At 40.5% G+C, this 18,382-nt stretch overlaps 1 protein-coding gene across 1 annotated transcript; it reads right to left on the bottom strand.

Annotated features, from left to right (window-relative positions):
- Positions 1 to 217: 217 nt before the first annotated feature.
- LOC307126574 (uncharacterized protein) lies at positions 218 to 17,443 on the bottom strand. Its single transcript, XM_079817169.1, has 3 exons — positions 17,377 to 17,443; positions 13,336 to 13,558; positions 218 to 1,634 (listed from the first exon to the last, which is right to left on the bottom strand). Exons 2-3 carry the CDS (start codon positions 13,493 to 13,495, stop codon positions 715 to 717), a joined length of 1,080 nt encoding a protein of 359 aa, XP_079673295.1. The 5' UTR covers positions 13,496 to 13,558; positions 17,377 to 17,443; the 3' UTR covers positions 218 to 714.
- Positions 17,444 to 18,382: the final 939 nt, after the last annotated feature.

Raw genomic sequence — 18,382 nt, 5'->3', positions numbered from 1 at the left:
ACCGTTTTCGGAACCGAAACTTAGGAATTTCGCGCGGTTCTGGTATTTTTCAAAAATCAGTTTCGGTTCTGCATAAGAACCGGTTCTCGGTTCCCAACCCTACTAGGGACAATTTCTAGGGTTTTAAATGGACATGTAAAACTGTATCTGGAGTATTTGCCCTTATCAAAGTCACATCCCTTCTATGTAGACATCAGAGAACAATTTAAAATATTGTATCAATGCATTCTATGGCACCTTTTAATGTAAATAATTTCACTCATCAGCACAGACTTGGGTTCAGTGTGGGATCTAGTGATAATGTGAACAGTTTTTACCTTCCACTGAAGATCACATCAGGTGCACAGAGGTTAAAGAGTCCATGTGTCAGAAAAGACAGATGGCTGTACCCTCACCAGTCAGCACTTACATTGCAGCACAAACTAAAGTGTTCAACACCTGTTATACATGATGTGTAACACATGAATAAATCATTATACAATGCTTTCTGCATCCCCTAATCTAAAGTCTAAACTATCACACATAAACATGTTTCATATCACTTACAGATCTTCCTGTTACAAGTTATGCATCTAACATGATCTCATGAGCTTATTAGTACGCGAAGTCAGTCTGACACACTTGTGTTTGCATAAACACTAATGGGAGTATGTTCAGCTTCTAAATCAGTTTTACATATAAATACTTTTGGAAAGTACAAATGTTTCCTTTATTCTACTTCTCCCCAGAATGAATTCTCATGTGGACTTTAAGGTTTCCATCTTGACTGAAACCGTCTCCACAGTGAGGACAGGTGTAAGGGTCATTTCTATGGTGAATGTTCATGTGGACTTTAAAGGTTCCTTTCTGAGTGAAACTCTTTCCACACTGTTGGCAGGTGAAAGGGCTCTCTCCAAAGTGAATTCTCATGTGCCTTTTAAGGTTTCCCTTTTGCCTGAAACTCTTTCCACACTGTTGGCAGGTGAAATGGCTCTCTTCTGTGTGAGTTATCATATGGTTATTAAGGTTTCCTTTTTGCCTGAAACTCTTTGCACACTGTTGGCTTGTGAAAGGGCTCTCTCCAAAGTTAATTCTCATGTGCCTTTTAATGTTTCCCTTTTGCCTGAAACTCTTTCCACACTGTTGGCTTGTGAAAGGGCTCTCTCCAGTGTGAATTCTCATGTGCCTTTTAAGGTTTCCCTTTTGCCTGAAACTCTTTCCACACTGTTGGCAGGTGTAAGGCTTCTCTCCAGTGTGAATTTTCATATGAACTTTAAGGTTTCCTATTTGAGTGAAAGTTAATCCACACTGTTGGCAGTTGTAAGGCTTCTCTCCAGTGTGAATTCTCATGTGGATTTTAAGGGTTCCTTGTTGATTGAAAGTTACTCCACATTGTTGGCAGGGGTAAAGCTTCCTTCTAGTGTGAACTCTCATGTGGACTTCGAGGTTTCCATGCTTTTTGAAACTTAGTCCACACAGATGACAGGTGAAATCACCTATAGTTCCTGTCTTTTGAGCCCTTTTACGTGAGGTTGTTTTTTTAGTCTGTGAGGAACAAAAATATTTTTCATCAGTTATAAAATTATGATGTTTCCTGTCCTGACCTTTCTCTTCTATTTTATTCAGATCTTGACTCTCTTTCAACACCATCAGGTCTAAAGCAAAAAAAAACAAAAAAACATAAAAGTTAATCCCAGTTTAGTGCCACAAAGCAACAGACATTTAGACACACAAAACATTAAAACTAATAACATGTATACTGGATCATATACGCCAGGGGTGCCAAACTCAGTTCTTGGAGGGATTCCTGGTTGCATTCACAAAAGTCAGAGATTACTTATTAAGCACACAGTATGTGGAAAATATCTACAATAATACCCATGCCTAAAACATCAGGGAAACACTACCTGACAATTTTAGACCAGTTGCACTGACTTCTATCCTGGCAAAATGTATGGGAAGAATTGTAAGTAATCATGTTCTGTCTTCAGTGAGTATTATTTTAAATGCATTGCAGTTTATATATAGACCATACAGGGGGACAGAGTATGCCACAATTACTTTAATTGATTTTATTGTAAAGCATGTTCAGGACTCTTACGTAAGGGAACTTTTTATTGATTTCACCTCAGCGTTTAATAGAATGCAGGTTCACTTGCTTCTATCACGTCTACAATGTGAATATAAATTCTGCTGTGGCATATTGGATCAAAGATTTCAAAGATTCAAAGATGTGTGAAACATTTCTGAACGCTGCCATCCGAACCTTGGTGCGCACCAAACAAGATGGGTCTCGGTCCGCTTCCAGACGAATGCTAGTTACGCATGTACAACCCCAAATCAGAAAAAGTTGGGACAGTAAGGAAAACGCAAAAAAAAACAAAGAAAGAAGTGATTTCTAAATTTACTTTGACTTGTATTTCATTGCAGACAATATGAACACAAAATATTTCATGTTTTGTCTGGTCAACTTCATGTCATTTGTAAATATGCATCCTTTCCTGTCATTCAGACCTGCAACACATTTAAAAAAAAGTTGGGACAGTAAAGCATTTACCACTTTGTAATGTCATTCCTTTTCACAACACTTAAAAGACGTTTAGGGACTGAAGACACCAAGTGATGAAGTGTTTCAGGTGTAATTTTGTCCCATTCTTCCTGCAAACAAGTCTTAAGGTGGGCAACAGTACGGGGGCTTCGTTGTCGCATTTTGCGCTTCCACACATTCTCTATTGGAGACAGGTCGGGACTGCAGGCAGGCCAGTCAAGTACCCGTACCCTCTTCCTCCGCAGCCAGGACTTTGTAATGTGTGCAGAATGTGGTTTTGCATTGTCTTGTTGGACTATGCATGGACATCCCTGGAAAAGATGTCTTCTTGAAGGCAGCATATTATGCTCCAAAATCTCTATGTACTTTTCAGCATTAATGGTGCCTTCACAGAAGTGCAAGTTACCTTTGCCAAGGGCACTGACACAACCCCATACCATGACAGACCCTGGCTTTTGGACTTGTAGCTGGTAACAGTCTGGATGATCCTTTTCTTCTTTGGAATGGAGCACACGGCGTCCATTCCTCCCAAAAAATACCTGAAATACTGATTCATCTGACCACAGTACACGTTTCCACTGTGTGATGGCCCATCCCCGAGCCCAGAGAAGTCGACGGCGCTTCTGGACACTGTTAACATAGGGCTTCCTTTTGGCACAGTACAGTTTTAACTGGCATTTGTGGATGTAACTACATATTGTGGTACTTGACAAAGGTTTGCCAAAGTAGTCCTGAGCCCATGTGGTGATATCGCTTATAGATGAATGACGATTCTTGATGCAGTGCTGCCTGAGGGATCGGAGATCACGGTTGTTCAGCTTAGGCTTGCGCCCTTGTCCTTTACGCACTGAAATTCCTCCAGATTCCTTGAATCTTTTAATTATGTTATGCACTGTTGAATGTGAAATATCCAAATCTCTTCCTATTTTTCTTTGAGGAACATTGTTTTTAAACATTTCAATAATTTTCTCACGTATTTGTTGGCAAACTGGCGATCCTCGGCCCATCTTTGCTCCTAAAGGATTAGACCTTTCTTGGATGCTGCTTTTGTACCAAATCATAATTACAATCACCTGTTGACATCACCTGTTTCAAATCACATCATTATTTAACCATTTTACCTCATTACTAGCCCTAAATTGCTCCTGTCCCAACTTTTTTCAGTCTTCAGTCCCTAAACGTCTTTTAAGTGTTGCGAAAAGGAATGACAACATTACAAAGTGGTAAATGCTTTACTGTCCCAACTTTTTTTTAAATGTGTTGCAGGCCTGAATGACAGGTAAGGATGCATATTTACAAATGACATGAAGTTGACCAGACAAAACATTAAATATTTTGTGTTCATATTGTATGCAATGAAATACAAGTCAAAGTAAATTTAGAAATCACTTCTTTTTTCTTTTTTTTTGCGTTTTCCATACTGTCCCAACTTTTTCTGATTTGGGGTTGAAACTGCCTCTGGCATTAACCTAGAACTCAAAGAACCACAGTTACAAATGCGTAACTAGTGATGATGATAAAATATTTGTTTGTGATTATTGCTAACAATGCTTGTAGAAATTAATCATTAACATAGTTAATTGAAGATAATGGGAATTGAAAGCTTATGAAATGATTTATGCATTAAGAATATAAGGTGTAAGAAAAGTATGTACTTTCTGTTGAAGCGTGTGACCAGAGTGATAGACATAGGCTGTTGGTATGTATGACGGGTCAATGTTTGTCATGGGGCTAAAATTGCCGTGTGACAACTCTCTGTGTGTCGTAACAAAGGAAGCAGTTTTTGTGTGCAGAGTGAAAATTATGACGGAGTGGAATGTTGCAAACGAAGCACACGACCAGAAATTCATCTGACATTTGATCATTTTGAGTCATTTGATTAATATTATTAATTTTGTGGATAAATGTTGGGTCGAGGGACAGGCGAGCAGTTACAGACTGCCTGAACATTAAGACTCACATAGTTTTGTGTAATCAGGGACAGTTGTGACCCAGAGCTCTTTATGATTTCTTCATCTGACTTAACTAAATATTAAACAGTTAAACTATATTTTGTTTCTGCTCTCCTCATTCAGCGAACACGTGGACTTGAGGAATTGATGCCAAGTCCAACACTAGCATTTGTTTTCATTCCTTCTGACCACCAGAGGCAGTGTAATCACTACTGCATGACACATACTAACATAGTCATGAGGAATGCCACCCACCTGATGTAAAATTGAGCAGTATACGGTCTAAATTGAGCAGTAGAGTTCACATAACACTTCAAGACATCCAGCAACCAATGCAAGCACAATTCGCAGGAAAGTAAGGATTCAGAGCAAGGTTCAGACAGTGTGCACCCTTCAGAAAACTGCAGACAAGACTGTGAGATCCAAGAGGAGATCCACCAACTGGAACATTATATGCAGAAATCACAGCAATGTACACTCGTCCAGTAAACATTGAAAAAAGCTGAAGATGCTCAGCATGTCACGTTACAGAAATCCTGTGTAATGTCTCCCATGGTCAGTGTCCAGTGCCTACAAATACCCCTCCGATTCCATGCTGTCCCCCATCCTGTGGGAAGTATCTGTCGTGACCAACTCCCGAGAGGGAAGTAAGAGGCAAGAGGGAACAACAGGACACTCCTCCCTTCAGAAACTACCTGTCTCCACCGCCTCGACGCACGTATGCAACGGTGAGAAACTACAATCAGTCGATGCCAATGTCTGGTGGGATCTAGCCACAAACTGTTGTTCCATAACTGGAGTGGTCTGAGGTGGAGTAAACCCAGGGGAATCACCACTGTAGCCGCCATTAACATTCCTATTAGTTGTAGGACCACCTCATACTGCAAAGACACACCCGGGTGAAAGCGAGTCAAAAGTTGCAAAATGTTTGTCACACATTCCTTAGACAGGGAGGCAGACATTAGGTGGGAATTCAGGGTCATTCCTATGAACGTAGTGGTCTGTGTTGGAATCGGACAGCTCTTTTTTCATGTTCATGGAAAAGCACAACTTCTGCACGTCTCAAAAGCAGTCTGGAGTCTTGCGCAGCCTGCCGTCTCGTGGGGGCACAAGGAAGCCAGTTGGTAGCACTTTGAACTGGTAGGATTGATTCAGGAAACTGTTGTTCATCACAGAAAGTTTCTGTGTTTCAATCGTGACGTGAAAGTATGCATCTTTCAGGTCGACAGGTTGGAAACCAACGTCCTTCTTGGGAGAAAGAAGATACATTGAATAGAACCAGTCTCCCTGAATGAGGGTATGAACTCTGTCTATGGTTCCCTTCTGTAAAGTGTTTTTTTGTTCCAAATGTAAAGTGCAGTACAAATAAAATTTATTATTAAAATTTATTATTCTGTAACAGTGAACACATTTCCTGACAGAGAACCACTGCGTGAACTTACGACCATAGGAACAATTCTTGAAAACCTGGGAGGCCGGCATTGAAACTGTAGAGTATATCCCCTGCTCAGAGTCGTCAAAACCCAGGGGTCTGATGTGTTGGTCCTCCAGTACTCCAGCTCTATAGTTCTATAGTAAAACGATTGCACAACGGCCTGAGTATCTCAGGCTTTATGTGTGCGCTTTTTAGTGGTTGCGCTGGGACGCTGATGGGGTCCTCCTGGCAACTGTCGATGAGGTGGCCGGAAAACTGTAGCATCCTCAGTAACATGAGGTCTTTGAGGGGGCTGTGACTGAGCTGTAACATGCCACGGAAACGTTGCTCTGATGTGGCATAGTGATGCCGTGCCTGAACTAGACATCCTAAAAGGTAGGGTTTCGCTGCACCTGCGTCAGCTGACGAGTGGCTTCAGACTGCCAGGTAACCAGTGAAAACCGAGGGGCAGAGAGTATAACAACTTTGAGGGGAAAAAACACTCAGAACAGCTAAATGGATGATCAAGTCAACGAGAGACTGTTAACTTATAAACGCTGAAAACACCAGCAACCAGATTGCACCGAGAGGCAAAGAGTGTTAATTACGTGTGCAATATAAACCCTAACTCTAATAATAAAGAATCTGTCCTACATTCATTAGTCTCACTGTGTTGTGCTTGAAAACTGCCTCATTCATCACAAAAAATAAAATAAAAAGTATAATGTATAAGTATCTGCATCGCCAAGTACCAGAAAAAAAATCTGTACTCATACTCTGTCCTTAAAAAAATGGTGTCGGTACATCCCTAATATATATAAGCTGCAAATTACTATATAAAAGTAAATTACTATAAATTCCCTTGTTTTAGGTGTAACATAAAGCTCACATTATAAATCTTAGTAATACCCATGTAACTCTCTGTCATTTATTTATTTATTTGCCAAACAATGGCAATTTTCTTCAAATCTGCAGTTCTGGGTATGCGGACCCACAGCAGCTTTGGTGCCTCCGCTCTGTTGTTATGTATCGTCATCCCTGTCCTGCGTTCTCATTGGTTCGCTGGCATATGAGGGATTTAATGAGCGGGGTAAGCTGTGAGCGAATGGGCTCGCCCAAGAGGAAAAATTTGCTGTTACTGCCAGATACAGCAAATAATGTAAACAGGGGCGTAGCTAAGGGGGGGAAAGTTAGGACGATTCTAAGGGCCCACACACTTTTGGGGCCCCCAGAGATCGGTTTTATTAGTAGTAACAGTACTAGTAGTAACGTATTATAAATGTATAATCTACCAAAGAGTTAAGGCCTTTGCACACTGAGTCCGAAATTATCGCATGCATTTTTTCGTATTCGTGATCCGAAAAATTCGTCACGCACAGAGACCTTGCACACTGAGTCTGATGTGTATTAATGAATGCGTTACGGAAAAAACCGCAAAACAACACAAAATGCCGTCTTCAAGTAGTGAGGATGATTTTTTTTGTCCTCTCTCTTAAAAAAAATGAGGAAATATTGGGTCCATCCACTTCTGCAATTGCGTAGAGAGGAAGGAGAGTTCCAGCTCATCAAGGAGCGTTGCGGGATTATCCAGGCCGATTCAAAGTTTACTTTAGAATGTCAGTGACTCAGTTTGGTGCTTTGCTAGCGATACTGGAGCCACATATTAAAAAGAAGACCACAAATTTCCGTGAATCAATTTATCCTGAACAGAGACTGACAGCCTATGTCTAAAGGGATCGCACGCACGCACGCATTTTCCAAAGCTGCAACAGGATTTAAAACCTAAAACTCAACCTATAAAACCTATAAAGCCTATAAAAAAGCAGGCTTCATGTATTTTACAACACTTCAGCTTATGATTCTTTTCTAGTGGGGGTCATTTTTTAGGATTCTTTACCTAACTGAAGTCTCTGAGATCCTGACAGGATTTAGTCCATCCTGAAGTCCGTTTTGCAGAGATGGACTAAAAATGAACTCCCAAAACGTACTGCCAGATTCTGGAAGATGAATTCTTCAAACAGTGGTACTAGAGGATGTGGTGCTGGTCCTTCAAGAGTCACTCTCAACCTATCTGTCCATAAAGCCTATAAAAAAACCTTCTTCGTGTATTTAACAACACTTCAGCTTGTGATTCTTATCTAGTGGGGGTCATTTTTTAGGATTCTTTACCTAACTGAAGTCTCTGAGATCCTGACACCTTGCACTTCTGGAGACTCCAGGTAGGTTGCAGCTTTGGAAAATGGTGGCGCTGGAGACTAAAGGGTTCCTGATGGTTTCACCCTTAATTCTTCACCTTAATTCTTAATTCTTTTGCAGTTAACAGGTGTCTTTTCTTCACCACCTGTTTTTGTCAGATCCTGCTGACCCAACTAGCATTTCACTGTCCAATGGTCATGCCTTAACTGCAATGTCTAGTATTGCATTAGTATTGCATCCTTCTCATGGGCATTTAATACTTTTTGACTTTTCAGTCTGAGTTAAATCTCTTTTTTGGCTCAATTTATCTGTAAAAGAAAACATGCCTAATAATTCTGCACACCTGAATATAAGGTGATTTTCATTTCCAGCCTTCATGAACAATTATATATCACTTATACATTATTAAATACTAAATCAATAGTAGTTATTAGGATTACTGTGGTTTGAAATTGGTCAAATGTGCCTGGAAAAAAAATATGATCAGAAAATCAACGTGCCTAATAATTCTGCACTCCCTGTATTGTTTTGAACTGCTTGTTATTTACAATGGTTAGGCTTCTATTAGTTGTTTTCATTGTTTATTGTTTTGTTTTTGCGGGTGCATTGAATTTTTTCAAATCAGACCAAAAATCCTAATAATCAGACTAAATCATAATAATTATTAATTTTAATAATAATAATAATATAATATATAACACAACAACAACAAACATTCAAAAATATATTGTCCCTGTTTTTTAATTAAAGAGCACCTATCATGGAATTTTGAAATTTACCTTTCATGTAGTGTGTAACATAGATCTAAGTGAACAAAAACATCCTGCAAAGTTTGAAATATGACAGTGCACCCTATACATAGTTATTTTCTTTCAAAAGTAAGAGTCGACTCTGAGTCATTTTTAAGAATCGTTAGAAGACCGAAGCTTTTTCTCTGACTAGATGACGTCAACTTGTCTAGTTATTTGAGAGAAGCAATCGAACTTCAGGGAGAACAACTAGAACTTCAGGGAGAACAACTAGTCTGTGAGTACTGTTTACATTTTCTTAAGTGATCTGTAGTTCAGCTGTTAGTCAGAACGTTGTCTGTGTGCTGTAGTTGGTTGTCTGTTTGTTGAAAGTTTGTTAGTCACGTGACCTTTCACTGGGAGTAGCCATCTGTATTCAATAAGGACAATTAACGTGAGTATAAGTGAGCGGTTCTCCACGGCAGCCCTCCTGTGAAGCCCTCATCGTGTGAAGACCGAGGAGTGTAAAGACCATTCGACTCTACTCTGCGCGACTCCACTCGAGCAAGGACACGACAAGGCACTTGATTGGGAGGGGTGGAGGTACTGGTTTGCTCATCTCAAATGATTGGAAATTTGAGCCCATTCCTTCTCTATCTGGCAACCGCTCATTTGAATCACACTCAATCACTATTACTCATCCTGCTAAAATCCATGTTGTAGTTATTTATCGCCCTCCAGGTCAACTGGGTAACTTCTTAGAGGAATTGGATATTTTCCTCTCTCACTTCCCCGAGGATGGCACTCCTCTGGTACCCCAGGCTGCAGACTTCACCACTCTTCTGACCTCATTTGACCTAATGCGAGTATCTACTACAGCTACTCACAAATCAGGTAACCATCTGGACCTTATCTACACGCGCTATTGCTCCACAAACAACACTTTAGTTACTCCACTGCACACCTCAGATCACTTTCTCATCACTCTTAACCTCATACTGACTCCTGACACAACACACACTCCTCCGCAGATCACCTTTCGGCGTAATCTACGCTCGCTCTCCCCCTCCCGTCTATCCACTATGGTTTCATCCTCACTCCCTCCACCTGCTCAGTTCTCAGCACTAGACACTAACAGTGCTACTGACACTCTTTGCTCCACTCTAACATCTTGCTTAGACAACCTCTGTCCCCTTTCATCCAGGCCAGCCCGCACCACCCCCTCTGCCCCCTGGCTGTCTGATGTTCTCCGCGAACATCGCTCTGGACTCCGGGCGGCAGAGAGGAAGTGGCGCAAAACTAAAAACGCTACTGACCTAACCCTGTATCAGTCTCTTCTTGCTTCATTCTCTATTAATGTCTCCACTGCTAAAACTACATAATACCACAACAAAATCAACAACTGCTCTGACTCTAGTGCACTTTACAAAACATTCTCTTCGCTCCTTTTTCCTCCTCCTCCCCCTCCTTCATTAACTCTTACAGCTGATGACTTTGCATCATTTTTCACAAACAAAACCTCCTCCATCAGCAGTCAATTGTCCACACCACAAACTGACACACACATCTCAACAACCATCACACACACGCTTCCCTCCTTCTCTCTGCTCTCCGAAGCAGATGTCTCCAAACTCATCCTATCCAATCATCCCACTACCTGTCCGCTTGATCCTATCCCCACCCACCTCCCCATCAGGCCATTTCTTCTTCTGTTACTCCTGCACTCACTCACATTGTCAACACCTCTCTTCACACCGGGACCTTCCCCACAGCATTTAAGCTGGCTCGGGTAACCCCACTGCTTAAGAAACCCTCTCTAAACCCAGCACTTTTAGAAAACTACAGACCGGTATCCCTTCTTCCTTTCATTGCAAAGACACTTGAGCGAGTGGTGTTTAACCAGCTGTCTACGTTTCTTGAACAGAACAACCTCCTGGACATCAATCCGGCTTCAAAAGCGGGCACTCAACTGAGACTGCCCTGCTCTCGGTTACGGAGGCACTCAGACAGGCAAGAGCAGCTTCCAAATCCACAGTACTTATCTTACTGGATTTGTCTGCTGCTTTTGACACAGTTAACCACCAGATCCTCCTGTCAACTCTAATAAAGTCGGGCATCTCAGGAACCGCTCTCCAGTGGTTCAAGTCTTACCTCTCAGGTAGGTCCTTCAGGGTGTCATGGAGAGGTGAAGTGTCTAAGTCACATCATCTAGCTACTGGAGTTCCACAGGGCTCAGTGCTTGGACCACTTCTCTTCTCCATCTACATGTCATCACTGGGATCGGTCATTCAGAAACATGGCTTTTCCTATCACTGCTATGCAGACGACACTCAACTATACTTCTCATTTCAACCAGATGATCCATCAGTTGATGTTCGTATCGCTGCCTGCCTAACAGACATTTCTGCCTGGATGAAGGAACATCACCTTCAACTTAACCTTGCAAAGACAGAACTTCTTGTTGTCTCTGCCAACCCAGCACTTCACCACAATCTCTCCATTCAGCTAGGTTCATCAACCATAACTCCGTCCAGGACAGCCAGGAACCTTGGAGTTGTGATTGATGATCAGCTAAAATTCACTGACCACATTACTGCAACAACCCGATCCTGTAGATTTGCATTATACAACATTAGGAAGATTAGACCCTTCCTATCAGAGCATGCCACACAACTACTGGTCCAAGCTCTTGTTCTCTCCAGACTGGACTACTGTGATGCTCTTCTAGCGGGCCTTCCGGCATGCACTATCAAACCCTTACAACTGATCCAGAATGCAGCGGCGAGGTTGGTCTTTAATGAGCCGAAGAGAGCTCACGTCACGCCTCTCTTCATCAGTCTGCACTGGCTACCAATAGCCGCTCGCATCAAATTCAAGGCACTGGTGCTCGCCTACAAAGCAACCACTGGCTCTGCACCAATATACCTAAACTCGCTCGTTCAGACTTACACACCCTCCAGGAACTTACGTTCTGCTAGTGAACGACGCCTTGTGGTGCCATACCAGAGAGGCATGAAATCGCTCTCACTGAGCTTTTCCTGGGCTGTTCCCACCTGGTGGAATGACCTGCCTATCTCAATTCGTGCGGCCGAGTCTGTAACCATTTTCAAAAAACACCTAAATACACATCTCTTCCAGCAGCACCTGACCAATCAAGAATAGCACTTATCATTCTATTCATTTTCTGTCTGTCTAATTTATTTAAAAAATAAAAAAGTCCTGTGTGTTCTGAGCTAGATTAACTGAGACCTGCTACAGCACTTGCATACTGTTGCCCTTGACTGTTCTAGTTGCTTCTTTTGCTCTCATTTGTAAGTCGCTTTGGATAAAAGCGTCTGCTAAATGACTAAATGTAAATGTATTTGAATACGATACGCCCACTTAATGCGCTCCAAGACGCCAGTGAAAACTAGAAAACATCATGGCGACGAGACGCTGTGTTCTGAAGTGCCACTCAAAAGCAAACTTTTTTCATCTGCCCAAGGATGAGCATTTGAAGACTAAGTGGCTTGAAGACAAACCATACATCGTCGCGATTGTGTGTTTATTAGTCTTCAAATGTCTGCATGTTTCGCGATCTCAGGAAGCTTTTATTATGGACTTCTATTATGGCACATGGTATCTTCTTCGTCTGTCTGTACCATATATGGACTACATGTGCACAGAGCGCCCTCCGGCTGCCAGTATGAATTGGAAACAACACATAAGAGACTCAATCGCTCATGATTAGGCTATATCTGCGCATTTTGAGGAAGTATTGAATAAAAAATACTCCTCTGTTTAGAAATTTGACACAGACATATGAGAATCTATCAAAATGTCTCCTCATCTGCACACTTTTGAACTAAAAGCCCTGAGGGATGTTGATTTGTCGCGAGTCTTCGTGAGGAGAATAGAGGAGTTTTTTTATGAATGAGATCAGCTGAGGCTCATATTACAATCAAAAGGTACCGACGCGGTTTTCATATTCATAACTCCTGAGTCCTGACACATATTAACAAATTACCGTCACAATAAGAATTTGATGGGTGTTCCGTTTCCGAAAATATCTGCACAGACTATACCAATCAGAACTGACTGGGTCATCGGACCAATCACCGCAGATTAGCGTCACGTAAAGGCGGGGTTTTGAAAAGTGAATCACTAAAGGAATCATTTGATAATCGCTGTCAAAACAGGTAAAAATAAATGCATATTATAAGAAAACTAAAGTCTTTTTTGTCATTGCATGCATGCAAAACTGTTGTTGGGGACTTCTAAAACAATATTTGGAACATTTTAAATGCCATGATAGGTGCTCTTTAAAAGATAATGACAAATGAGATTGACCACTCAAATAGGAAATGTCCCCGCTTTCCATTTCAGAAATCTGGTCACCTCAGTATTTAGGGGATTTTTAGTAAAATATTAAAGGGAAAATATTATCCTTAAATATTATAAAATATCCTTCATTTCTGTAGAGCTGGAGATTTTAATAAGGATCAAATGACAGAGTTCAGATTTGAGAATGAAACCAACCTGTTTGTTCCTCAGTTTCTTCTCGTTTCACTCTCAATGTTTCTTCAATCTTCAGTTTTTCACTCTCCTCTTTCTCTGTTTGCTCCTCAGTTTCTTCATGTTTCAAACTGAATACATTTTCAATCTTCAGGTCTTCACTCTCCTCTTTAATAAACGCCATCTTTATAACAGTGTGTCATGTGGATCTCAGTCACTTCAGCAGGAGTTTTTCTGTGTGTTTGTCCTGTTGAAGAGGAGAATAATTAACTAGAGAGAAAAATAAATCCACACTAAATCATTTCAGTAGTTCATCGCACTAGTAATGGAGTCAGTCAGAGGGATAGGTTTTTTTTTTTCAAAATTACAGAATTCAAATTATTATTCAACTCAACTACCGATGTATCGGCCAATGATTGGTAGCGGAATATTTTCACCATTGGCCATCTGCTGATTGTTTAAAACAGCCGATGATCAGGGCCGATGGTGTCCTGTCAATCAAAAGGATGCGGAACAAACGTGTCCGACTGCAATTCATACTGTGTGTGAAGAAAATGTCTCGTGTTGAATTGAGGGCAAGATAACTCGACAATAATGCAGACAGTTAGAAATAGCAACATAAAAGCGTCTCTATTTGACCCTATGAATCACCCGTAGCTCAAGCCAGGGTTGCAGGTCTGTGGTTTTTCCCTACACTAAACATGATCTGTAGCGCCTGTCATCCAATAATCGCACAAATTGCTTTACTTCTAAAAAGAATCAACATCATCTTTCCAATTCTGTCCATTTTATCATGAAATTCAAAGAATAAATGCCGTTTTGTCGCTCCTACATGTGACGTGACAGATCGCTGTAGCGCCTCAGTTCAAGCGGAGCACGAGTCCTCTCTAGCACTTTAAAGGGGTCATGAACTGAGAAATCAACTTTCCCTTGAGCTTTTGATATATAAAAGGTAGGGGTGCACCGAAATTTAAAAAACAGCTGAAAAACGTAAACCGAAAATGAATGTCACCCGCCCCTCCCATCCGTGCGCAAGCGCTTAGGTTTCACTCACGTTCGAGCGGTTATCACGCGTCTGCCTATCAAAGATTAAGCATGTCAGCGGTATGAGAACAAATAGAGACGTATTCAGCTGAACTACCCATTGCCAGAAGCGACAATCCCCTTGACTACTGGCGCGCGAACGAAGGCCGCTTTCCATTGCTTGCGCGGATTGCACGCAGGTATTTATCTGCCCCAAGTCCGATCCATCGATTGGGCGGGCCAAGTAATAAAAAAATAACATTCCAATCAATCGTGGTGGATGAGAGATGAATCATTGTGTTTGTTTGATACAGATGTTTTGCGAGCCCTGTGGGACGAATCATTTCGGTTGCCGTTTGTCACAGGCTTTCAAAACAATTCCTAGTGTAGCCTACTCACAGGGGAGCTGAAGCTCATTAAATATGCAAAACTGTTATCCAATCCTAGCCGTGGGCGTTTAAATAAATTGGCTGTTTCCTTGGCTGTTTGTAAAAAAACCTTTTTTTTTTCCAACATGGCGTCATATTTCGTCACAAGAGGGAGTCGTTTGCCGAGCTCTGTGTTGGCTCAGTGTAGAATAGGTTGGTATTCAGGACGAGTCTGTGTATTTTCTGTAGTTTTTCTATTTCAAGTTATCATTGTCATGGTAAAGTATTGTGTCCAGCCTGTCAGGACATCGAGTCCACAGGTTTCCTTAAAAAAAAAGTGGAAACCTGCCTGGGCGCGTTTTGTGCAGGTGAAGAGACGGGACTTCACTTCTGCATGTGCTTCGAAACACGAGGTGGTGTGTAGCGTTCACCTTAGACGGCCGGCTACACACTGGCTGCGTGGCGTTTCTGTTGCGTGTCGTTTTCTATGTCTTTGCACACCAGAAACGTGTCTGACGCGCCGCTGCTGCTGCTAGGTGACGTACAGGAGGGCAATCTCGGGACATAGGCGCCGACAGACCAGTCTACATTTGGATTAGGGCTGAACGATATATCGTTATCGTATCTATATCTAGATATGAACTTTCAAGATATTACTATCGATATAGACGATATAGATTTCCCCTCTCCGCGCTCGCCCTGCATACAACTCTGGCAGTCACAACAAACATCAGTTTTACGAGTGCCCTTGAATGCACCGCTAAAGCCAGCGCGCACACACTACAGGGGCGTGGGAACTATATTGTGAGAGGGGGGGGGCGGCGTTTCCATGGTGACGCGTCATTGCTTGTCACGTGACACACCGCAGCAGCAACAGCGCTGAATGAATGATCTGCTTTTATGTCATTTTTTCCTTTTTTATTCAGAATATTCACAAATGTGTTAGCTATGGCATGAAATATCTGATATTCCGATTGTCAAATACATGCAAGTGGAAGTATATTGTTGTTTAAACACCTTTATAACGATGGCGTTAGTTGAGCTGAATGCGCGATGGGCGCCGCCGTGTTAGTTTGTGCCGCAGACGCAGTTCAGAGAATCGCATCTGTTGGATTTACAACCTCTATGTTTACAACACGTGAATTCATCCACTTCTCCCGAAATACTTAAAAGTAAGTGGCTGGTGAACTGGGAATAGAATAGAGTAAACATTGAAGTTACTAACACAATGTGTATCTGATATGAATAAAACGTGTCGAATTATAATGGAAAGGATTATTATTACCTCTTCCATAGACATCAGTGTGTATTTTACAAACTCTAAATGTATTGTTTTTTTTAGTACTTATGTGAATTTATATGTTTGAAACCTAAAATAAACAGTGTGTGGTTGAAAACACTGAAAAGTTGTGCTATATGACAGTTCTGAGCGCGCCTGTCTCTGGCTAAATTCAACATTTGATCATGTGATGCACTTGCTCATCCGCTCCAGGGACCAGCCTAGACTGATTACACCTGTGTGATCGTACGTGCGAAAGGCTTAAAAACAATACATTTCCTGACACAATTTTTTGAAATGTAGGCTTAAATCAAACACATTTTAATTCAGATTCTGGTTTTCACCGAACATGTAGTCATATCCATTGTTTTCCTCACTGCACTCCCTCCCGTTGTGTCACTTCCGGATTTGGCGTTTTTAGATGCGGAGGTAAAATTTTCTACATGTATAGTTCCTACATTATTTTTCTATACATTGACTCACTGGGGTCTCTGAATCATTCGCTGTGAATCAATCGGTTCAATTGACTCGAGAGTCGAAAGCTCCGGTCCTCTCATAATTTTTTTTTTTTCAATTTTCCAACAAAACATACAATGCCATTTCACAACAAACAATAAAGAAACAGAAGTTGGGGAATACGCACAACAGATCTTAAACATTACATTTTGTAATGTATATGCAGGAGTGATAGGCATTACTTTAGCTTTATGAATATGAAACTTCCCAAGAAGAAGAATTAACATTAATGTGTCATCAATTATATCAGATCCAGTATTACAGTCCATGAAGAGGATCATAGACTCTCCTATTTTAATTATTTAGTCAAATGTATCAAAAACCACCACAGATATCTGCTTCTGGAAGTCTTCTGAATATTTACAATTACAAAATAAACGTATGAGAGTTTCAGATTTGATTTTACTAAAATAACATTGTGGAGAGAAGTCTTCTTTAAACTGGTTAAGAAACTCATTACATGGATAATATACATGTGCATTATTTTAACATTAATCTCCTTTACAGTATTTGGCAGTAAAAACATTACTTACTGACCAACTTTCTCAATTGAAAGTAAAGAGAAATATCGTTTCCATTTCAAAACTGCTTTTGGGCAACAACTTATATCTCGAGTAATGTAATTTCTGATGTAAGCGTTATTACACTTCATATCTTTATATGAAAACATCCAATAACAAGTTTTGGAGTCTGCAGACAAACTGAACTGTAACTGAGATGATCTTTCATAAGAGCCGCTTCTTCTGCTACTCTTGAGTTTATTCTGTTACTTTACTCACACAGCGCTGATACATGTTAGATAAAGCAATGCAGTTACATTTAATAATACATCATTCATTCTGCATCGCTTTAAACACTTTAAACGCTTAAAACACAAACCTTTCTCCAGCCGAAACACAACAGATGCACGAGCGCGGCGCAGCCTTATGACGTCACACACCAAGACCAAAATAAAAGTCCTGCTCAACCAGGCCTGAGTCTAAAACCACAGAAGTGCAAACATTTATGTTCATAAAATATATTAATACAAATAAGATGACAAAATTCCGATTTTCAATGTATTGATGAAATATATAATAACACAATGGTAAGTTAATAATACAGTTCACATTAAGAGTTACAAAAAAAATTAAAGCAATATAACTTTTTTTTTCTTAATGATGTACTTCTTATTACTTACTTTTCCATGTAAACTCACATCTAAAGTCACAGTATTTATATTCATTGTCCAATCCAGACGCTTCAGCCACTACCCATACGGAAATATAATAAATGTGTATGAAATATCAATATGCGATATATAAAGTTAAAACATATGAAACCTATTAGAAATTGGAACAATTCCATATTTTTACATATAAATGTATCCCATGTATTATACAGTATATGTTTATGTATGTATAATATATGTCTCATATATGAAATATCCTAATATGCTCATATAGAGTAAAAACATAAATGCACAGCTTTCAGAAAAATCATATATTGACATATATCTCCATTCCACATATTATATATGTTCAAATTATATATGTGACAAATCACTATCACTGACAAATGTCGTAGAGTCTTAGTAAAGATTTTATGTATAAAACAAATTATATTTGTAATGTTACTTCTTGTCAGGTGAGGCAAGGGATGAAGGACTCAAGGATGCAGAGGTTAATGGGCTTTTTATTACACTTCAAAAATAAACAATCAAAACAGAACCAAACCCCTTCTTGCTTGTAAGTGGCTCGCCGTAGTTTTTATACAATAAGAAAGCCTCATAAAAGGGGAGTTCACTTTTGCCAATAGTTTGTGTTCAAAATAACTGTAAGAGTCTCAATGAGGGAGTGAAAATAAATTGTATCTATTGAATCGCCCCTACTTTAGTCCACTAATA

This window comes from Gobio gobio, assembly GCF_949357685.1.
Source record: "Gobio gobio genome assembly, chromosome: 5".
In the NCBI taxonomy this organism is placed as follows: domain Eukaryota; kingdom Metazoa; phylum Chordata; class Actinopteri; order Cypriniformes; family Gobionidae; genus Gobio; species Gobio gobio.
This window is presented reverse-complemented; position numbering and strand designations above follow the sequence as displayed.